The sequence below is a fragment of the Misgurnus anguillicaudatus genome, chromosome 10 (assembly GCF_027580225.2).
Source record: "Misgurnus anguillicaudatus chromosome 10, ASM2758022v2, whole genome shotgun sequence".
NCBI classification, from domain to species: Eukaryota; Metazoa; Chordata; class Actinopteri; order Cypriniformes; family Cobitidae; genus Misgurnus; species Misgurnus anguillicaudatus.
Window position 1 is genome coordinate 21,397,501 of NC_073346.2, and position 20,658 is coordinate 21,418,158.

Consider the following 20,658-nt stretch of genomic DNA (forward strand, 5'->3'; position numbering starts at 1 on the left):
AGACACAAAACCAGTAGTGATAAATGGAGCATACTCTGTATAATGATCCCCAACGTTAGCCTGAGTTGATATCACCTTAGTACCCGCAGAATTCTGTTCGTATGCACAAATCTTCAGTGGTTCAAGCCCAACTAATCCAACTGGCTTAGCTGACTTCTTTAAAGCGTTACATTCAGAGATTTTATGTCCTACTTTATGACAATAAAAGCAGACCACCCTACCTTTTTTATCAGATGGAACATTCAAATTCACAGGGGGTACACTTGCCACCGTACCTGATGTAACTATTGGAGGTGTCCACCGATTTCTAAATAACTTTTTATTCTGATCACTTGATGCTCTATCAGGAAAAGAAACTCTGTGAGTCAGAACAAATTCATCAGCTAACACAGCTGCATTTGCTAAGGTCAAGGCCTTTTGTTCATTCAAATAGGTAGATACCGAGCCTGGTACACAGTTTTTAAACTCCTCTACAAGAATTAACTCCCTCAACTGGTTCAAGGTTTCTACCTTCTGAGAATGACACCATCTTGTAAACATCATTTCCTTTTCCCGAGCGAATTCAACATAAGTTTGTTTTTCAAGTTTTTTGTAACCCCGAAATCGTTGTCGATAAGCCTCAGGCACTAATTCATATGCTCTCAAAATGGCGATTTTTACCTGTTTAAAATCTACACTTTCTTCTTCAGAAAGAGAAGCAAACACCTCCTGAGCCTTCCCTGTCAAAACACACTGCAAAAGTAAAGTCCAGACTTTTTCTGGCCATTTTAGAGAAACAGCAACTCTTTCGAAATGGGCAAAATACTTGTCTACATCACGTTCACAAAATGGAGGAACCATCTTAATGTTTCGACCAACATCAAAAGAAGTCTGCCCTACCGGAACGGACTTAGAAGCTTCAGCTTTTTTAACTTCCAATTCAAGCTCTAGCATTTTCATCTCATACTGACTCTGTTCACGTTCACTCTCACGTGCATACTCTAATTTTTTCAACTCAAACTGAGCACGCTCAAGCTCCTGTTCAAGCTCCAATTTTTTAAACTGAACACGTTTTTCCCATTCTCTCTCTTGCAATACTTGAGTATCTTCATACTTTAGTTTCCCAGTTTCAAACTGTGTTTGTTTTTCTCTTGACATTAAATCGCTCCCTACACTTGGAGGCAATACCTTACCACCACTACTCTCATCTCCTATAACAAGAACTCCTTTAATTATCAACTGGCTTTTAACAGCCTTTAACAAATCTTCCTTGCGCTTCTTATCACTACTAGTCAAAACAATGGCATAACTCTCTGCAAGTTCTAGAAGTTGTTCTTTGGTGCACCTATCTAGAAACCTTTCAGAAAATTCTACATTCAATTCCTCGTTGGAAGTCATTTTGAACCAGTATTAAAAAAAATTCACACAATGAAGATTAGTTAATAAATTGACTTCCTAAAATATGAAGTGCCAGAAAACATCCTAGACTTAAATGATTATTCAATATTACCCCTATTGACATAATCTTTCATACAGCCTAGCTAAATAATCCACTATAATAACACTAGAACACATAAGATGAATAACAAACCCAAATTCATTAGTTTTATGATTCAAATTATTCTCCACAGACCATAAAGTCTGTTTCAATACCACAATTCCAGTGTTTTAAAGTGAACACAAAATCAAAACCGATTTACACCAGTAATTTTTGTATGACGTGCATCATCCCGCGATGCAGTGTTAATTTACAAATAGTAAACACTCTCGTGTCATACAATACTCAATAGGCTACAACAGTGATTTCACCCCGATAATCATATAACCTACTGTTGTCCCTAACACAAGACTTCCGTGTAAACAAAACCAATGTTTTAACCGGTCTACACAAACGTCCACCTATGTCCTACAATGGCATAACTAGCACATAGTACCAACACGCGAGAGAAAAAAAATGCTCTCTTTGTAATTTATTTTAAGCGAAACACAGGGAGAGAGAAAAAAATAGAGTACTCACCAGGATTTCCATTGGCTTTACATCTCCGATATGTCTGCCTGTTGAAACTAACCTAACTAGTCTTCAAAGGACTGCCGGGCTCGAGGCGACTTGAAACGCTAAACCTCGTAACAGCTGTTCCCCAAATGAGTTCAGCTGCGCGAGAAGCGTACCCCCACCCAGGATTTCCTTCCAAAAACTCCAAACAAAATAGAAAGAAATCAACAAAACAACAAACAGCGTTCCGACGGAAGGACCGCGCACAGGCAGCCCAGCTGAAACACTCTAACTAACCGGAGTGCAAGCCGATTCTCAGGAAATCCTGAAGAGACAATAAAAATACTCCCTCAAACAAAAACGCTCAAAATCCGGGACAAGACCCCATTTTTATGTTACGGCTGGCTCATAAACCGCAACATAAAAGAGGAGAACAACAAGTGATTCAAACAATAAACCAATTTATTGTCAACACAAAAAAAACATTAAACAACATACGTCTAGGGAAAAAAAGAACACGCGCGTGTGGTAACTAAATATGCATAAAGTCTGACACAAACAATCATAGGGAAAAAAAGATATAAAGGGAAAAAAATGTATATATATATTATAAAAAAAATAGAGAGAGCGAGACTCAGGCGCCACAGATCTTTTATACCCACACCACATAAGAGGGTTGATTACAAATAGAATGCACCTGTTACCCAACTAACATCTGCACTGTTTAGCAGAGCCAGCAGGGGGAAACAGGGAGGCGTAACATACGTAAGGTAATGAACATTCTGTAAAAATATTACCTTGATATCTTAACCCCTAAACTGGCACAAATCCCTTTTAAGTGTGTGGGGGGGGGGTGAAACTGTGATGTACATCTTCAAATTAATACAACCTCGGCATTTTTTTTGGGCTAGAAGCCTAATCTTGGTCACGTTTTAAAGAAGAAATGTAAAGTTTTTCACAGATCTGGACGTGATATAGAAAAATAATGTTATAGCAGTTTAAATGTTTTTAAGAAATAAAAAGAATGCAATAAATAAATACAATTATAAAAATGTAAATGTTTCACAAAAGTAATAATGTAAGCATGAAGCCACAGGTCTCAAGTAGTTATGATCCAAATTTTTAAAGGGGCCATGGCATGAAAATCTGACTTGTTCCATGTTTAAGTGCTATGATTGGGTCCCCAGTGCTTCTATCAATCTAGAAAATGTGAAAAAGATCAACCCAGTAATTTAGTTTTGGTAAACCATTCTCTACAAGCACATGAACAAATAGGTCGTTGAAATTTGTCTCTCCTTATGATGTCATAAGGAGCTCTTATTATAATAATACCACCCCTTAATCTGCACTATCCAACCACAGCACTGCAATTTAATGAAGAGAAAAAGAGAAAGAGAGAAAATAATTCACAGCACAATTGAGTTTCAATTTCAACAAACCACCATCATTGTGATCAGTGTTTGAATTTCATTTGCATTTTAAAGGACACACCCAAAACGACACATTTTTGTTCACACCTACAAAGTGTCAATTTTAAAATGTGAAGTTTTAGCTCAAAATACCATATATATAATTTATTATAGCATATGTACTCTGGGGACACCAAAGATTTATTTGACATCTTAAAAAAGTCTTGTGCCATGGCCTCTTTAAGTTAAAATCACCAAAAAATGAGGTTTGTGTCACACTTTTAGTGGTTTTACCAACAACGGCCACTAGGTGTCAACGGTTTGCTGCATACTCTTGTCACAAATTAATAAATTACTTTCACTGCATTATAATTATTGCAAAAAAGTTTTGAAATATGAAAACCACATTCTTAGAGCTTAAACATGATATATAGTTTGTAAGCATTTTTCAAGATATTTATAATAGGATATATAGTTAGGAATATATAAAATGAATATGCATTCCTATGGGGGGAGTTATGTAACAGAAAATGGTGATGCAGCAATATTAAAACCACACTCTTTGAGCTTTCCAATGATATATAGTTTATCAAGATTGTTTAGGTTTAAAATAGGGTATTAGTGTTACAAATATATAATAACAAAGTGGGCCCATCTGTGGACCCATGACATTTTAGAAAATGGCTCTCACTTTGTCATTGCTATACCAAAATGATAATTGAAAACTACACTCTTAGAGCTTTTAAACAATATCATGATTGAATAAGAATTCACATACAATACACTGATGTAAACGTAGGCATCCCGCTGGTGGGACAGTGACATTTCATTTTCATAAATGAATCAATTATTCTCCCTACATAATTTATTTTATAAAAACACTGTTGAAATATCTATTCTAGAGGCTTAGACCTTTCTAATGGTGCATAGTTTGTCGTGATACATACAAATTTACATGTAAAATATTGAAAGTAAAGTCAGGTGTCCCGCTCACGGGGGACGGTGCCAGTTAAGGTCTTAAATATTAAATGAGCGAGGTCATGTCAAAGATTGAAATGAAACGCTGATGGTCCTAATCTTATGTTTTTAAGACAGGTTCACATGCAATGAAGATTTTATAAAAATAATTTTAATTTATCGGAAATAAATCTATTGGCAACTGTAGTACCATTTTTGTGTGTGCTAAAATACTATCTTTGTATGTACACAAGTATATTAAACATTACACAATAATTACATTAAATCCACCTGAGATCTAAAATGTACTTGTAAAATAATGATTTAAATGAATTATTAGAACTGTTAACAGTCTCAGAGGAGATTAACAGCAGGGAGCGCAGCAGCAAGAGAGAAAGCTCAGGGGAAACAAAGTCTTTTCTCTGCCTAGGGCCTCCGAATTATTAAATTCACCCTTGTGAGGAGCAAAGGACAAAGGCGGATGAAAATATGTTTGTCAAAATTTATGCTGACATGCTGTGTGTTTTTATCAAAATGTCATTCTGTACACATTTCTGCGCCTTGCTTATTTATTTGCTTTTACATTTGTGGACACGCTGTCCTAACAAAGCTATTGTGTAACTACTAAGTCATTATATTTTTCTATGGTTGGGATGGTTTGCTACCAACCAAAATTTTACAAGGATTTTAAAACCATCCTGGGGAGCAATCAACTGTCGGTGAGGTCCTTCAGTTAACCGTGTGTGTGTGCTGCTTACCTCCACATATGCAGCCAGTTTTAGTGGTCATCCAGTCAGACCTTGAAGCCCTCCGGAGACGTGCTTATGTAAAACAGAAGCAGGACTTTTCTATGATTGACCTCGCTGCCAATAAAAGCCATTACTATCGAACTGCCTGAGAGAGCCACCGAAATTGAAATGAATGGAGACGAAAGTGGGATGGAGAGAAAGATGGAGGCAGAACCATCGTTGCCCCGCAGGAGAGATGCACAGTAATGAGCTGGAGCTTTAATTGGGAGAAACAACACAGGCGATTAATTAATGAAGTGAAGCTCGGTAAAAAGGGTGAGAAAGTGCGCAAGAAGTAAAATTGCAATTTTGACATTTTAGAAGTCATGATAGGAATATTAAGTGCACTGAATCACAGGTACGACGACGGTTTTGACGACAAGGATGTGATCTTTCAGCAAAGAGAGGAGAGGTGAGAGATCAATATGGACTCCATAGTCGGTGGATTAGAATAGCTCAACTGGTAGCATTTGTTAGTAAGGTTGTGGGTTTGACCCCAGCTAACATACTGATAAATAAGTGTATGAATTGATTGCACTTTAAGTCAATAAGAATTAAAGCATCTGCCAAATTCATAAATATAAATGCAAGATCTACTTACTGTCTCGCTGTCTTCGGTATAATGCTGACTCAAAACTCAAAGATCGACATCTCTAACATCTGTGTTATGAAATGCTAATTAGATTTCAGCCTAAACTGTAATGATATACAGGAAGCAGGAAGAAATGCCTTTTAAACGGCAGTTACGAAAAAGTGCTATAGAAACGCATTGAATGAAAAGTGAGAGTTGAAAAGGAGAGAGGAGCAGATGTAATATAATTAAAGAATCTGAATGATTGAGTATCATGGCTGTTTTGGGATTCTTTGGCATACGTATGGTGTCAGTCATTCATTTTAAATTTAGTATGAAGTAAATTGCAAACTCGTATCGTGAATCATTACCTCTGTGTTCGAATGCTGGTTTCACTGACAGATGTGTGCGTCGGCACGTACCAATGACACCCATTGAGAGGAGAGAAAGAGAAAATATAGCATCCTCCTCTTTCTGAACATGCAGGGTGGTCTCAAGATATTGATCTGTGTCGAGTTATTAATCTGTGTGGTCTCATGCTATTTATCCCTCGAAGGGGCCACACGCATACGCGCTCATAAAAATAGTCATTGCTTTGGGTTATATATAAAGATGATAGACTTATATGCAAATGGAAGAAAGAGTAGCTGTGAGCCTATGAGGGGAGCGAGACAGTGCAAGAAAGACTGATGAGACTAGTGCTTTTATTAGAGGTGTGGAGGATGGTGAGCACAGCAGAAAGATTGATGATCTTTGGGACGGAGGGATTTAAGATTACAGTGAGACAGAGAGCGGAACCTGGGGTGCGTTGTAACTGCAGTATTTGTCAGCGGTGTTGAAAAGAGGGCTTCAGGAGAAAGTTGCTGCACCCTGCTGGCTGAAGATGTGGAGACCTCTTGACCCCCAACCTTTTTTTCTCTACCCACACACAGTACATGTCTAATATGTGTCATTTTGCATGTGTTTGCCTCTGCATGAGCTTGTGTTCAGCTGCAGTAGTTTATAAATAACCCTGTATTACTGCCATTCCCTTGTAGTGTCTGTTTCACCCACCTCCCATCCTGGCATTGCTCAACCCACCCCTCCATCCTTCAGGTTTCAAGGCAAGTGTCAAGGTAACCCTTCCTCCATCACCTCACCTCCTCTGCTCATTTTCCCTTCCCTTTCTGTTTCTAACCAAATGTATGTTTTTGGCATTTTCACCTATTTTTAAGAGGCTTTTTGTTATTGTAACTATTAAAGGGATACCATATTTTTCCAGAATATAAGTCGCTACGGAGTATAAGTCGCATCAGTCAAAAATGCGTTTTGAAGAGGATCATAAAATCCAAGCCGGAGAACAGACATTTAATCTGGAAAGGCAAGTTATTCAACTAAACAATAGCACAGAGCAGCAGGCTGAATAGGTGTCTGTAGGTTAACGTAACATTAACAGTTATTTACACGATACACATAGCATACAGAACATACCTTGGAGGCTGAATTAACACGATAATCCAAATCAAGTTTAAAAAGGTCCCGAAGTCATTTTGCATCACTGAATCCATTTAATTATATATATATATATATATATATATATATATATATATATATAAGCAGCATAGAGCCGACTCTCTCAGCTGTAGAAGGTAAATATGAAATAATTTTGACGTATAAGTTGCACCTGAACTTAGGTTCCAGGAACCGCTAAACTACAAAAAAAGTGCGACTTATAGTCCGGAAAATATGGTACAGTAGTTCACCCAATAATGTAAATTATGACATCCTTTTCTCATTCTCATGTTGTTTTACAAGAGATAACTCTTTCTTTTACCTTAACAGGTATTGTTTTGAAATAGTGAAACCCAGATAGCAAAATTGCTGTGGCCCAGATCTGGCTCCCATCTGTCACTTTCATCTGGCCCACCTTTGGCATGGAATGATGGCACTTAAGCGGTCCTCCCCTGTTTTCCAGATTTTCGGAATGTTTAAATGTTTTGTTTTTTCCGTACATGTTAAAATTAATGTCTAAATTTTCCATTCTTAATTGTGGTTGTCCAGTGTTTGTCACAAGATGGTGCCAAACAGTAATCTTTATTGATCTTTATTGGCGTGGAGCGATTTTAATCTTACAAGTAGTACCGGCTATGCGTTATTACTTTGGAGCGGTTATTATTTGTTATAGCCGTGTAATAACATTAGTTAATGCTCTAGCTAACATGACAATAAATAATTCTTCCACAGCATTTATTCATCTTAGTTCATGTTGATTTCTGCAATAATTAATACATTTTTACAATAAAAAAGTTGTAATTGTAAACATTAGCTAATGCACCATGAACTAACATTAACAATTGTATTGACCTTAACTAACATTAACAATAATTAAGAAATGCTGATAAACTATATTGCTCATTATTCAGTCATGTTAGGTTATGTTAAAAAAATCAATCATATTGTAAAGTGTAACCAAACATAATTCTGCATCATGTGCATCAAATGTCTAACATGCAATAAAGACAAATGTAAAAACAGATAATCCAAAAACATTTAGGAAAATAATTCCTAAATCCTTTATTAATATTGCCCATGTAGGGAACATTGTATGGTACATACCATATCAAAAACTTGAAAGCAATTTAAACATGCAAAAAAAGAAACACACCTGGTGTGTAAAAAATAAATAAAAAAATAAGTTATAAGTTTCTGACAGTGACAGCTGGAAAAAAGTTCTTTCAAAAAAAAAGTCAGAAATGAAAAATTCAATTCAGCACAACAGAAACTTGGGAACAGGAATCCTCCAAACACAGGCTTTAATGGTCTCCTTAGCTGGGCCCAGCAGAGTCACGGCAGTCTTGCGGGTCTTTAAAATATAAACAAATGAATCAGACCTTTATCGCTGATTGTGCAACACACACACACACACGCACACTAAAGTGTGTTTAGAATTGTACAAAAAGGTTTGGTTCCCTTTCAGTCGGTCACTACGACGTCACGTCGTGACCGACGAATTGGGAACCGCTTCGCGGGTGACCTATCTGCTTCGAGAAACCTTTAAAACGCCAATGAACTTGGCATGCAGATAATTGCATCTGCCGGCGCCGCCCCGCCGCATAGGTATTTAATGAGCGGCAGGTGCAGTTATCAAATCAGCTTTTTAGCTTCGAAAGCTGGCAGACTAACACTGCTCACGAGAAGCTGCTCTGATCTTCAGGAATAGATCTCTGCGTGTCAGTTGGTTGGGCGAAGGCACCACAGCGAGGCTCGCGAGTGTTTCCACCTCTTTGATCTCTGTGATCACCTTTTTCACTCTCTCTTATTGAGTGTGTGCGTTCTCCTCCCTGTGTGCTTCATCAACTACACAGCTAAAAGAGTGATTTCCCCTAAAAGAGCTGCAGTTGAACTTGCGTCTTTTTAAAGACAGCCGTTCACTGCTCACGGGCGTTAAAGCGTCTTTTTAAAGATGTCTTTTCGTCCGTGTTCGACTTCTGGATGCGGCAAATACATGGGTCCTCGCGATGGACATGATCGCTGTCTCTCATGTCTGGGTCTCCAGCATGCTGAGGCAGCTTTCATGGGAGGGACATGCTCCGCTTGCGAGAGCCTGACTCTTGCGGATCTGCGGGGTCGTGTGGCGTTTCTCCGGGAACGCCGCCCTCCATTGCTGATCACCGCTAAGAAAGCGGCTGTGAAGCTACGGAGAGACGACCTCCGCCTCACGGTGCTGAATCGGCAAGCTGGTTCGTCCAGCGGCTCTCAGCCACCGGATCCGCAACCATCTGAGGTTCCGATGGAGACGGAGAGCGCGCGTTCTGCGTCGCTTTCTACCTCTGTCGGACCTCCCGAGGATTCGGTGTCTGTCGTAACATCGGAGGGGGGGCCGTCACTTTCGGACGTGGATCCCGAGTCTCTCCCTCCTTCGGGAAGGGTTGCGGTTCCCGATCTCGACCCGGAGATGACGGCCATGCTCGCTCGGGCCGCGGAGACGGTCGGGTTGGAGTGGAGAGCTCCTCCCCCTCCCGTACCGTCCCGCCTAGACGATTGGTACTTTGGGGCTGCACGGGCTTCACAGTCTTCCCCACCGGTACCTTTCTTTCCCGAGGTGCATGATGAGCTGACTCGGACGTGGAAAACCCCGTTTTCCTCCCGGAACCGTCCGCATCAGCCATCACCCCTCACCTCCCTCGATGGGGGGGCCGCTAAAGGGTATGCCGGTATCCCGACAGTGGAGCGTTCGGTAGCGATGCAGTTGTGTCCTGCCGGCGTCTCCTACTGGAAGGACCGTCCTACCCTTCCCTCACAGGCCTGCAGGCATTCGTCAGCTTTGACGGAGTCTGCATATCGGGCTTGTGGGGAGGCGGCCTCTGCCATACATGCCATGGCTTTGTTGCAGGTTCATCAGGCTAAGGCTCTGAAGGACCTGCACGAGGGAGGTCACGATTCGGCGGTCTTTAAAGACCTGCGTGCGGCTACGGATCTGGCGCTACGTGCGACCAAGACCACCGCACAGGCCGTCGGTCGTGCTATGTCCACCTTGGTGGTCCAGGAGCGCCACCTCTGGCTGTGCCTTGCGGACATGCGGGATGCCGATAAAACCCGGCTTCTAAACGCCCCGGTGTCCCAGGCCGGCCTGTTCGGCGAGGCGGTGGAAGACTTCGCACAACAGGTCTCCGCCACCCAGAAGCAGACTGAGGCTCTGGCTAACATCATGCCGCGTCGGAAGAGACCAGCACCTGCCCCGTCGACGTCGGCACCTCAGTCTGCCCCTCGCCGAGGGCGTCCTGCAGCGGCGGCCGCCTCCGTTCCTCATCGGGGCCGTCCAAGAAAGCGAGGAACCGGCCGTCAGCAGCCCGCCCCGCCCGCTCAGCCCGCTAAGCCTGGTGGAAAGCGAAAATCTAAGCGGCCCTGAGATGGGCGACCTGGAGGTGGAGGGGATCGCTCTTCGGGAGATGGTGAACGCACCACTCCCCCCCCCCGGAGGAGGACCGGGTGGGGAATCTTTGGTTTTCTTTAATTTCTGTTCCGCCGGCTTTTCAGCCGGCACCCACAAAACCACAAAAAGAGCGAATTCCTCTTCCTCCTCCAGGTCATCAGAGGCAGTCGGGTGTGACGGATGGGCTCATAACCCTACGTTCTCCCCCTCCTCTCTCGCCAAAGGATGTGTTAAGCGCACCGAGATATCTTCATCAGAGTCTTCCCCGCGCAGCCATCCATCAGCGGAGTCAGGTGAGTGCTCATTCTCACAATACACATGTCAACGCAGCCCAAGAGAGCGCGTCATCGAGCACCGCCGTTCCACTCGCCGCGGGTACTACGATTGTGCCGTTAATTCCCCTCGCCCGGTATCTGGAAGCTTGGCAGCAACTTCCCAGTCCGTCGCGCTGGCTTTTACGCACGATCCGTCTTGGCTATGCGATACAATTCGCCCGGCGACCTCCCAAATTTACGGGCATCCGTTTCACTATAGTGAAACCCGCCGATGCGCACGTACTACGTGCAGAGATTGCTGTCTTATTGGCGAAAGACGCGATTCAGCCGGTTCCTCCAGCCGAGATGAGGTCAGGGTTTTACAGCCCTTACTTTATTGTACCCAAGAAAAGCGGCGGGTTGCGACCGATCCTGGATCTGCGCATTCTGAATCGAGCACTGCACAAGATGCCGTTCAAAATGCTTACGCAGAAAACCATATTTCAATGCATCCGCCCACAGGATTGGTTTGCAGCCATCGACCTGAAGGACGCGTACTTTCATGTCTCAATCCTTCCCCGGCACAGGCCGTTTCTCCGCTTTGCGTTCGAGGGAAAAGCATATCAGTACAAAGTCTTACCGTTCGGGCTCTCTCTCTCTCCCCGTGTCTTCACAAAAGTGGCAGAGGGCGCTTTAAAACCTCTCAGAGAGAGCGGTGTTCGCATCTTGGCATATCTCGACGATTGGCTCATTATAGCACAGTCGCGTCAAATGCTTTGCACTCATCTAGATCGGGTGCTCAAACACCTCGCCCGTCTCGGTCTTCAGGTCAACCGAGAGAAGAGCAAACTGTGCCCGACACAGAAGATCTCTTTTCTCGGCATGGAATTGGATTCGGTCAATCTTACAGCACGCCTCACGGAGGCGCGCGTTCAGTCGATTCTGGCTTGCTTGAATACGTTTTCAGGCAAGACTGCGGTCCCTCTGAAACAATTTCAGAAATTACTGGGGCATATGGCTGCAGCCGCGGCTGTAACACCGCTCGGTTTGCTGCATATGAGACCGCTTCAGCATTGGCTTCACGACCGAGTCCCGAGGAGAGCGTGGCTAACCGGCTTTCACCGTGTCACGATCACACCGAAATGCCGTCTCACTTTCACCCCGTGGTCAGACCCAGCGTTTCTCAGGGCGGGGGTGCCACTGAGACAGGTCTCCAGACATGCAATAGTATGCACAGATGCCTCCAACACGGGGTGGGGAGCCACGTATGGCGAGCTTGCAGCTTCAGGAGCATGGACATCACCCCAGCTGCATTGGCACATAAATTGCCGAGAACTGTGGGCTGTATATCTTGCGCTCGTCTGCTTCAGCAGCGAGTTGAGAGGTATTAGTTCGCACAGACAACATTGCGACTGTTGCGTATATCAATCGCCAAGGCGGAGTGCGCTCTCGTCACATGTCGCATCTCGCCCGCCATCTCCTCTTTTGGAGTCAGAAGAATCTGAGGTCTCTTCGTGCCATTCACATCCCGGGGTCGCTCAACGCAGCGGCAGACGCGCTTTCCCGAGCAGCGCGCCCCGGCGAATGGCGACTCCACCCTCAGTCGGTCCAGCTGATTTGGAGATGTTTCTGCAGAGCACAGATAGATCTGTTCGCATCTCCAGAAACAACCCACTGTCGCCTATTTTATTCACTGAACGAGGGAACACTCGGCGTGGATGCATTGGCACACAGCTGGCCGAGAGGTCTTCGCAAATACACATTTCCCCCAGTGCGCCTCATTGCACAGACATTGTGCAAAGTCAGGGAGGACGAGGAGAAAATTCTTTTAGTTGCTCCATATTGGGCCACCAGGAGTTGGTTTCCAGAGCTCACTCTCCTCGCGACAGCCCCTCCCTGGAGGATTCCCCTGAGGAGGGACCTTCTGTCTCAAGAAGGGGGCACATTATGGCACCCCCGTCCCGATCTGTGGAACCTCCATGTGTGGTCTCTGGACGGGGCGCGGAGGTTGTAGGTGATTTACCCCCGGCGGTATCTAACACCATCGCTGCAGCGCGAGCGCCGTCTACGAGACAGGCGTATGCGCTGAAATGGAACCTGTTTGTTGTTTGGTGTACTTCTCAACGAGAGGACCCCCGAGAATGCCCGATCAGTATTGTGCTTTCATATCTCCAGCACCGCTTGGAGAAGAGGCTGTCACCATCTACTATTAAAGTAGATATCGCGGCAATATCCGCGCATCACGCACCCATAGACGGTAGATCTGTGGGTCAGCACGATCTGGTCATTAGGTTTTTAAGAGGTGCACGGAGGCTCAATCCTTCGCGTCCTCCCTCTATTCCTCCTTGGGACCTGTCCATGGTGCTGAACGCTCTCAGGGACTGCCCGTTCGAGCCTCTGCAGACGGTGAGTGTCAAGTTTCTCACTATGAAAACTTTGATGCTCCTCGCACTGGCTTCTATTAAGAGGATAGGGGATCTTCATGCATTTTCGGTCAACGATTCGTGCCTTCAGTTCGGGCCGGCTGAATCCAGCGTTACACTGAGACCCCGGCCGGGCTACGTGCCTAAAGTTCCCACCACTCCCTTTAGGGATCAAGTGGTGAACTTACAAGCTCTGCCTTTGGAAGAGGCAGACCCAGCTATGGCTTTGTTATGTCCTGTACGTGCACTACGTGTGTATGTGAATCGCACTCAAAGCTTTCGGACCTCAGAGCAGCTCTTTGTCTGTTACGGTGGTCAGCAGAAAGGGAGAGCTGTCACTAAACAGAGGATGTCTCACTGGATTGTAGACACAATCGCCCTGGCTTATGAGACACAGGGCATTCCCTGCCCTTTTGGTTTGAGAGCCCATTCAACCAGAAGCGTGGCTTCATCTTGGGCTTTGGCTCGTGGTTCCTCGCTTTCAGATATTTGTAGAGCTGCTGGCTGGGCGACACCTAATACGTTCACTAGATTCTACAGTGTTCGTGTTGAGCCGGTATCCTCTCGAGTTCTCTCATCAGATCAGTGAGAACATCGAGGAACGGCTCCTGTGTCGGCTTGGAGCCTTTCTTTTTGGCTGCGCAGAAACCGCACCAGTATGGAAGGCCATTATGGCAAAAACTTTACAAAAAATGTTTTTTGTCTTTTTCCACCGCTTGGCGGCCGATGTTGCGGAGCATCGGCTGCCAGCCTCTCACTGGATGTATTCTTGACTATCTGGGTGAGGCTAGCGCCCACATTGCGCCCCCTAGTGGTTTCTTTGTGAGTATTTCCGTGGAAAGTTTATGATTTACCACGTTTCCCTTAGCGGAGTTCCTCTAGTGTTGCTAAGAGAGTGTATTTTTTAGAGACTTTGTGTCTTTTTCTCTATCACCTTAGTGGTAGACCCCTAGAGGGTTTTTCTTCCGCAGCGATCTTAGTCCCGCCTGACGAGTTCGCTTCCCAGTTCGCCTAGTCACTATCGTGGGTTAAGGAACAAGTAGTGACCGGCCTCTGCTTCAACCCCATTTCCGTTCCCTTAAAGGGGAGAGTCGGAGGGTTTACGCAGGCACTGGAAGGGTCAGCTTCAGTGGCGCTTTGGTAGGGATTCCCAATTCGTCGGTCACGACGTGACGTCGTAGTGACCGACTGAAAGGGAACGTCTCGGTTACATATGTAACCCTCGTTCCCTGAAGGAAGGGAACGGAGACGTCACGTCCCGTCGCCACAGTTTGCTGTTCCACTGCTGATATCGGCCGGACAATTTTTTCTTTCTGGCCAGCTTTCTCAGCAAAAAAATAGCTGATTTGATAACTGCACCTGCCGGCTCATTAAATACCTATGCGGCGGGGCGGCGCCGGCAGATGCAATTATCTGCATGCCAAGTTCATTGGCGTTTTAAAGGTTTCTCGAAGCAGATAGGTCACCCGCGAAGCGGTTCCCAATTCGTCGGTCACGACGTGACGTCTCCGTTCCCTTCCTTCAGGGAACGAGGGTTACATATGTAACCGAGACGTTTTCATTACAAAAAAGAAATTAAAGCCTGTAACGTGCTTGTAGTTTAGACTTGGTCTAAAGGTTATGTATATGAGTGAACGGATTCATTGATTGGGCTTTTAGATTCACTTTTGGTGTCAAAGCAAATACAAAAACACCATTAAAATTTCAGACCATAGTACACAAAATCAATTACACATATAGAAACTAAGTGACTGACTTACGGGTATCTGGGATACTCTTTTCATTTCTCTCTTTCTATTCTCCCTCCATCTCGGTCACTTGCAAGGTGAAGCCATTTTTAAATAAATATCTCTACCTCTTGATCAGTGGCCATCGCCGTAAGTTTGTTCTTTCTGACAGTGGCTAAAATACACAATCAACAGTAACTACATAATGATTTTTTTAACTTAACATTAATATAAACAGTTTGTCAAACATGCAAGAAATGTGACATGTGACACTTGTAACACTTACCAGTAGTTACATTTTTCAGCTCCAACCTCTGAAAAGCTGTTTTGCCATTAATGCCACGCCATTTGGGTTGTTTGGCAAGGCAGTTTGTAAAACAGTGCTTCATAACTCGCCACACAGTATCCTTGATGTCAAGTCCTCCAATGACGCTCAACGCCATAATCTGACAAATATAATTTATAAGCAATGAATACATGGTACCAACACTGTTCACAGTAACCCTACTCTTAAACAATAATAAACATACAATATATAATAATACACGCACGCACGCACACACACAATTAATGTTAGTTTAAATAATTAAAGATGCAGTGTCTAATTTTTAAAGGATCTCTTGACAGAAATGCAAAATACTATACAAAACTATATTATCAGTAGCCTGGGTGCCAGCCGATCTTAGCCCTGCCCACCACAATTGGAAAAACGGGAAGATCGGTCTGGGGATTCACCGTTGAGGAGCTACTATGCGAATACCAAAACCGGCCGACGAATCAAATTGTGAGGGCGGGCTTTATACGATGATGGACAGATGATCAACAGTAACGTATCAACCACGTCACCAAAGAGCGTGTGTGTTCAATCTGTTTACAATGAAATGGCTGCCGCTGGTGAATTCAGATGTGTGGATTCTGACATCGAGTCTGTTCTAAAAGATATCGACAGAGCATTGATTTAAAAAGAGGAACAGAGAAACGCGATCAAGGCATTTGTTTATGTTTTCGCCGTCCTTCCTATGGAGGACAAAGTTAAAGAAGCAACTGAAATTGGTATCACGGCGATGCAACTCGGCGTGCATGACGAGATGGATATAATTAGCGGTCGTTGCCAGCTTCTTTTCGGAAGCCTGGAATCGTGACTGCTGAATAAGTGGAGGGACATGCTAGGCTCCGGGTAGCTATCGTCGTGGATGAAGTTCACCTAACGTACAAATGGTAAGAGATAGTCTTACTGTATGACTTAAATACTTAATGTTGTGATATAAATGAAATGTTGTAAACATAGTAGGTGTTGATGTACCTTCGCTAACTCAGACTTAGTATAATTACAATGATGTTAGTATCATTGTAGCGAAATAACTAGCAGTTCGGTCAGGCTGCTAAAGACGCCATTTCAACATAAGTCACACACTCCGTTGCTCTGATTGGTCGTATGTCTATCCAATTGAGTGCAGAGGCATTTTTCGGTTGAGACACGCCTCATAATTTTAGCTCAATGGAGCGGTATCAGACTCAAATTCTGACTAGAATTGAGTATGACAACGTCAGGCTATATTATCAGGGGTGTATAAATACCTTTCATAATGAACCGTTATACGGACTACCGGCACATCCTGGAACTTGACTGTAATTTTCGTCACCGCCCCTTTTCGGGGGATAAAAAAGCAGCCCTTCCATTGGCTTCCATTCAAAATAGCGGAACAAAGCAACGTTTTTACACAGCCGGCAGGCGTAAATAACTTATGAAATCACTCAGATTAAACATGTTGAGTATTTATCTGTCCATCCCGCCCGCCATAGAGCGCGAAAGGTACATCAACACATTTAATTTGGTCAATATAAAAACCTTTCATTCTCCCAGCGTCAAATTTTGTGTAACAACGCCATCCAGTGATTGCTGGAAATATCGCTAAGCCAGTTAGTTGTATGGCTGGACGGAAAAGTGCACTCATTACTCTAAATATAAAGACATAATAAATAATTACGAAGTAACTTTCAAATACGAAGTAAAATCATTCACTTGCTTCCCTGTTGACTCGATGAGGTACGAGTAAATGTCCGGGTAAGACACCTCTGGCCAATAGGGAGCGTTGTTACACAAATTTGATGCTGGGAGAATGAAAGAGACATGTTTTTATATTGACCAAATTAAATATGTTAATTTATCTTTCGCGCTCTATTGCCGGCAGGGTGGACAGATAATTACTCAACATGTTTAATCTGAGTGATTTCATAAGTTATTTACGCCTGCCGGCTGTGTACGAAGGTTGCTTTGTTCCGCTATTTTGAATGAAAGCCAATGGAACGTCTAGTGCGATTTCCCCCAAAAGTGGGCGTGAACCTTTTCAGAGACATTCTATGACATTGCGCCGGTTGTGCGTATGTGTTTATTGCCTTAGAATGAGACATTTTATCTACATATACAGAGGGTCCCCTTACATGGAAGCCACCATTTTGTGCAGCCATGTTTCTACAGAAGCTCTTAACAGACAAACTTTTTACTAAGTTGTCTCCAACGATGACATGTTTGTCCAGTGGCGGCTACTATAGCTTCTCTGTGTTTTAAAAGCAAGAGGTGAGCAGTGGACTGAGCCGTTGGTTGCAATTCGCAACCTCACCACTAGATGCTGCTAAAATTTACACACTGCACCTTTAAAGTATTATTCACTAAAATTGGCTCACAGCATAATACATGCAAATATTAAACCAGACTTCTACTTATTTAGAAACACTATCACAGTACACAGAAACTGGTCTGTAAAATTGTTAATAATCATTTGTGATTTCATTTATTGTCCCCTCTATAAACACCACTACAAGACCAAGCAGTCGCTTTGAGAGTGGGAGTGATGATTAAGGTACGGTGAAACAAGCCAAGACATTGCCTTCAGCCCCAAAAATAAAAGGCCCAAACTTTGACATCCAATCTTCAATAAAGAGACCGCTCAGAAAGCCTGAATCACACACACACAAATGACAAGCCCAGAACCCAGAATGAGTTTTGATATTTACAGTAGTACCAAGTATTATGTCCTTGGAGACCATGCCATTTAAAGATTTTTGTAGAATCAACTTAAAGTCAGCATTTAAAGCAGTTTTTTATGCCATGTCACAATGTTATATGTACCATTTTGTTCTTGAGGTCATCCTCTTCTCGCAATCGTTTCTCCAGGGCAAGCAGGGAGGTAGTATCTTGTAGTGGCAGCATTTCTCTCTCAAAGGGATCCTGCCCACGAGCAGGTTCGCCTGTTTTCTGCATAGTCATTAGAATAAATTTGAGATGATCCATCTTCATTTCTTGATTCGTAATAACTCGATGCAAAAGGGCTAAAAAATAAAGACAATAAACATATAGATGACTCTTTTCCATCTGATGAAACAAGTTTTTTACAAGGATGACTGTAATAAAAAAAAATATTTAATGCATCTGTGAGAGAGGTATGTACTATGTGAATACATTATACACACACACAAATACATTATTTAATTTATATACAAACAACACCAAAATTGCACAAATCACTTACTAACAAGACCACTTAAGGTAGATGTTCCTGGTCTTTGACCTTCGTTTTCTTGTTGTGGTTCAGAGCTTCTCACACAGCTGGGTTCAGGACTTTTTGAGTGTATGCACTCAATGCTTGTTTCAGACTCCTCAACCTCAGGACTCGCCAGGCTCCAGCTGGGCTCAGGGCTTCTCACAGACATTCTGGGTTCTGGGCTTGTCATTTTTGTGTGTGATTCAGGCTTTCTGAGCGGTCTCTTTATTGAAGATTGGATGTCAAAGTTTGGGCCTTTTATTTTTGGGGCTGGAGGCAATGTCTTGGCTTGTTTCACCGTACCTTCATCATCACTCCCACTCTCAAAGCGACTGCTTGGTCTTGTAGTGGTGTTTATAGAGGGGACGATAAATGAAATCACAAATGATTATTAACAATTTTACAGACCAGTTTCTGTCTACTGTGGTAGTGTCTCTAAATTGCTACAAATCTGGTTTAATATTTGCATGTATGCTTTGATTCAAGTTAGCCAATTTTAGTGAATAATACTTTATTTAAACTAACATTAATGATGCAGGCTAACAATACATTGCTATGTGTGTTCCCATTTTTATACAAATTTCTTCTCTCTTAAGATATATAACTCTGAAATTCTGTGAATTCAAATTTGAGAACCTTAATAAATTCATACAGCATAAATTAATACACCCCCCTTAAAAGTTAAGATCTTTCTCCACTTGTTAGTAAATATAAGACCAATTTGCTGTATTTTTACAAAATAGTTTTTATGAACATGAAAATCACTTTACATATTTAAGACACAAAGAATATCTTAATAAAGTGAGTACAACCCAATGAATATGTTAACAGAAAAAAATTAAGTGTAATTAACAGAATTCACAAGGAAATTAGTCTATCAAATAATCATGCAGGGGCATGGCCACAGGATAAATGCCAAATAAGAGTGGTATTTAAGAGAGAAAACCAATCATTTAAATAGGGGGTGTACTAATTTATGCTGAGTACTGTGGAAGTTGAAAATATATTTTATTTAATACTTACAGCCTTTTCCGTTTTTTTCCGAGTTTCATGCTTCTCTTCCTCCTCTGCAGTTTGCAAGTCTGTGTGCATTTCTGCTTGAGGAAGTTTTAGACGAGCTGTTTTGTAAGTTGCTGGCTGTAATAGTGATAAATATTTTGATTTGATATTAGATATTTAGATTGCGATTTGTCAAATCGCTCATTCAAATTGATAAAAAGTGTGATGTGCATACCTGCTGTGTATAAAATTCTGACGTGGTATGCATCCCATGTGTGTCCAGGCTTTTCCTCACTTCGTATCGATTTAATTAATTCATCGGATTTATAGTGAGCTGGCCATTGGCACAATTCATCATCTTGAACCCAGACTGCTGGTACCACTTCAACCTCTTGGGTTGCAAGAAACTCAACCATGTAAAACATTGCCTAGAACCAGAAAAGGCACAAAGTTAGTATAAACATAAACTTTTCTAATTTTAAATTTAATTGCATAACAAATTAACTAATTATTACAAAGTTTACTTTACAGGGTTTATGAAGTGAAACGTTTGTCAAAAATGTAGCACATACTCAAAATGTTACCTCTGCATTTAACCCATTCCAGTGAATGCATGCACTGCAAGTTGTGAACAAACACACACCAGGGGCCTCATTTATAAAGCGTTTTTACGCACAGATTTGATCTTAGACCGTACGTACCCTTAAATCCACTCCAACTTTCAGATTTATAAAACTCGTCTTTGACGTGGAAAAGTACTTATCTCCACGTCGGGTTTCTACTTGACGTGCGTACGTTTCCTTGTGGCGGTGTTGCAGTCTTGCAGGTGGGCATATTCGAAACTTTTGCAGCGTCGGCATCATCTGTGTTGGAGCTTATATTAGGCCCCCCCAAAGAAGGGGTAGCCGAGGCCCCCTGCGCGTTGTGTCCGGGCCCGGCCCGACCAACAAATTAACTGTAATTATAAGCCCGAGTCCAATTTAAACCCGACAATGTTTTAAAAGTGCGCCATGACGTTCTCAACTACAATTCAGAGTTGTTTGAACTACAGAAATCTGTTCAGAATTATCTTAATGAACTAATGCAACAAGGACGAAGCATGTA

At 42.8% G+C, this 20,658-nt stretch overlaps 2 protein-coding genes across 2 annotated transcripts in view; one reads left to right on the forward strand and one right to left on the reverse strand.

Annotated features, from left to right (window-relative positions):
- The window catches only part of LOC141367382 (cell adhesion molecule 4-like), a 41,314-nt gene extending 33,311 nt beyond the window's left edge, over positions 1 to 8,003 (forward strand). The window contains exons 5-6 of the mRNA XM_073872726.1: positions 6,735 to 6,812; positions 7,519 to 8,003. Of these exons, the coding sequence (XP_073728827.1) occupies positions 6,735 to 6,812; positions 7,519 to 7,535 (95 nt within the window). The 3' untranslated portion in view covers positions 7,536 to 8,003. The remainder of the gene's footprint in view (positions 1 to 6,734; positions 6,813 to 7,518) is intronic.
- A 176-nt stretch (positions 8,004 to 8,179) lies between these two features.
- The window catches only part of LOC141367253 (uncharacterized), a 44,378-nt gene continuing 31,899 nt past the window's right edge, over positions 8,180 to 20,658 (reverse strand). The window contains exons 2-8 of the mRNA XM_073872101.1: positions 19,790 to 19,982; positions 19,579 to 19,692; positions 18,544 to 18,896; positions 18,144 to 18,343; positions 15,300 to 15,459; positions 15,047 to 15,188; positions 8,180 to 8,539 (exon numbers count right to left, since the gene is read on the reverse strand). Of these exons, the coding sequence (XP_073728202.1) occupies positions 15,124 to 15,188; positions 15,300 to 15,459; positions 18,144 to 18,343; positions 18,544 to 18,896; positions 19,579 to 19,607 (807 nt within the window). The 5' untranslated portion in view covers positions 19,608 to 19,692; positions 19,790 to 19,982 and the 3' untranslated portion in view covers positions 8,180 to 8,539; positions 15,047 to 15,123. The remainder of the gene's footprint in view (positions 8,540 to 15,046; positions 15,189 to 15,299; positions 15,460 to 18,143; positions 18,344 to 18,543; positions 18,897 to 19,578; positions 19,693 to 19,789; positions 19,983 to 20,658) is intronic.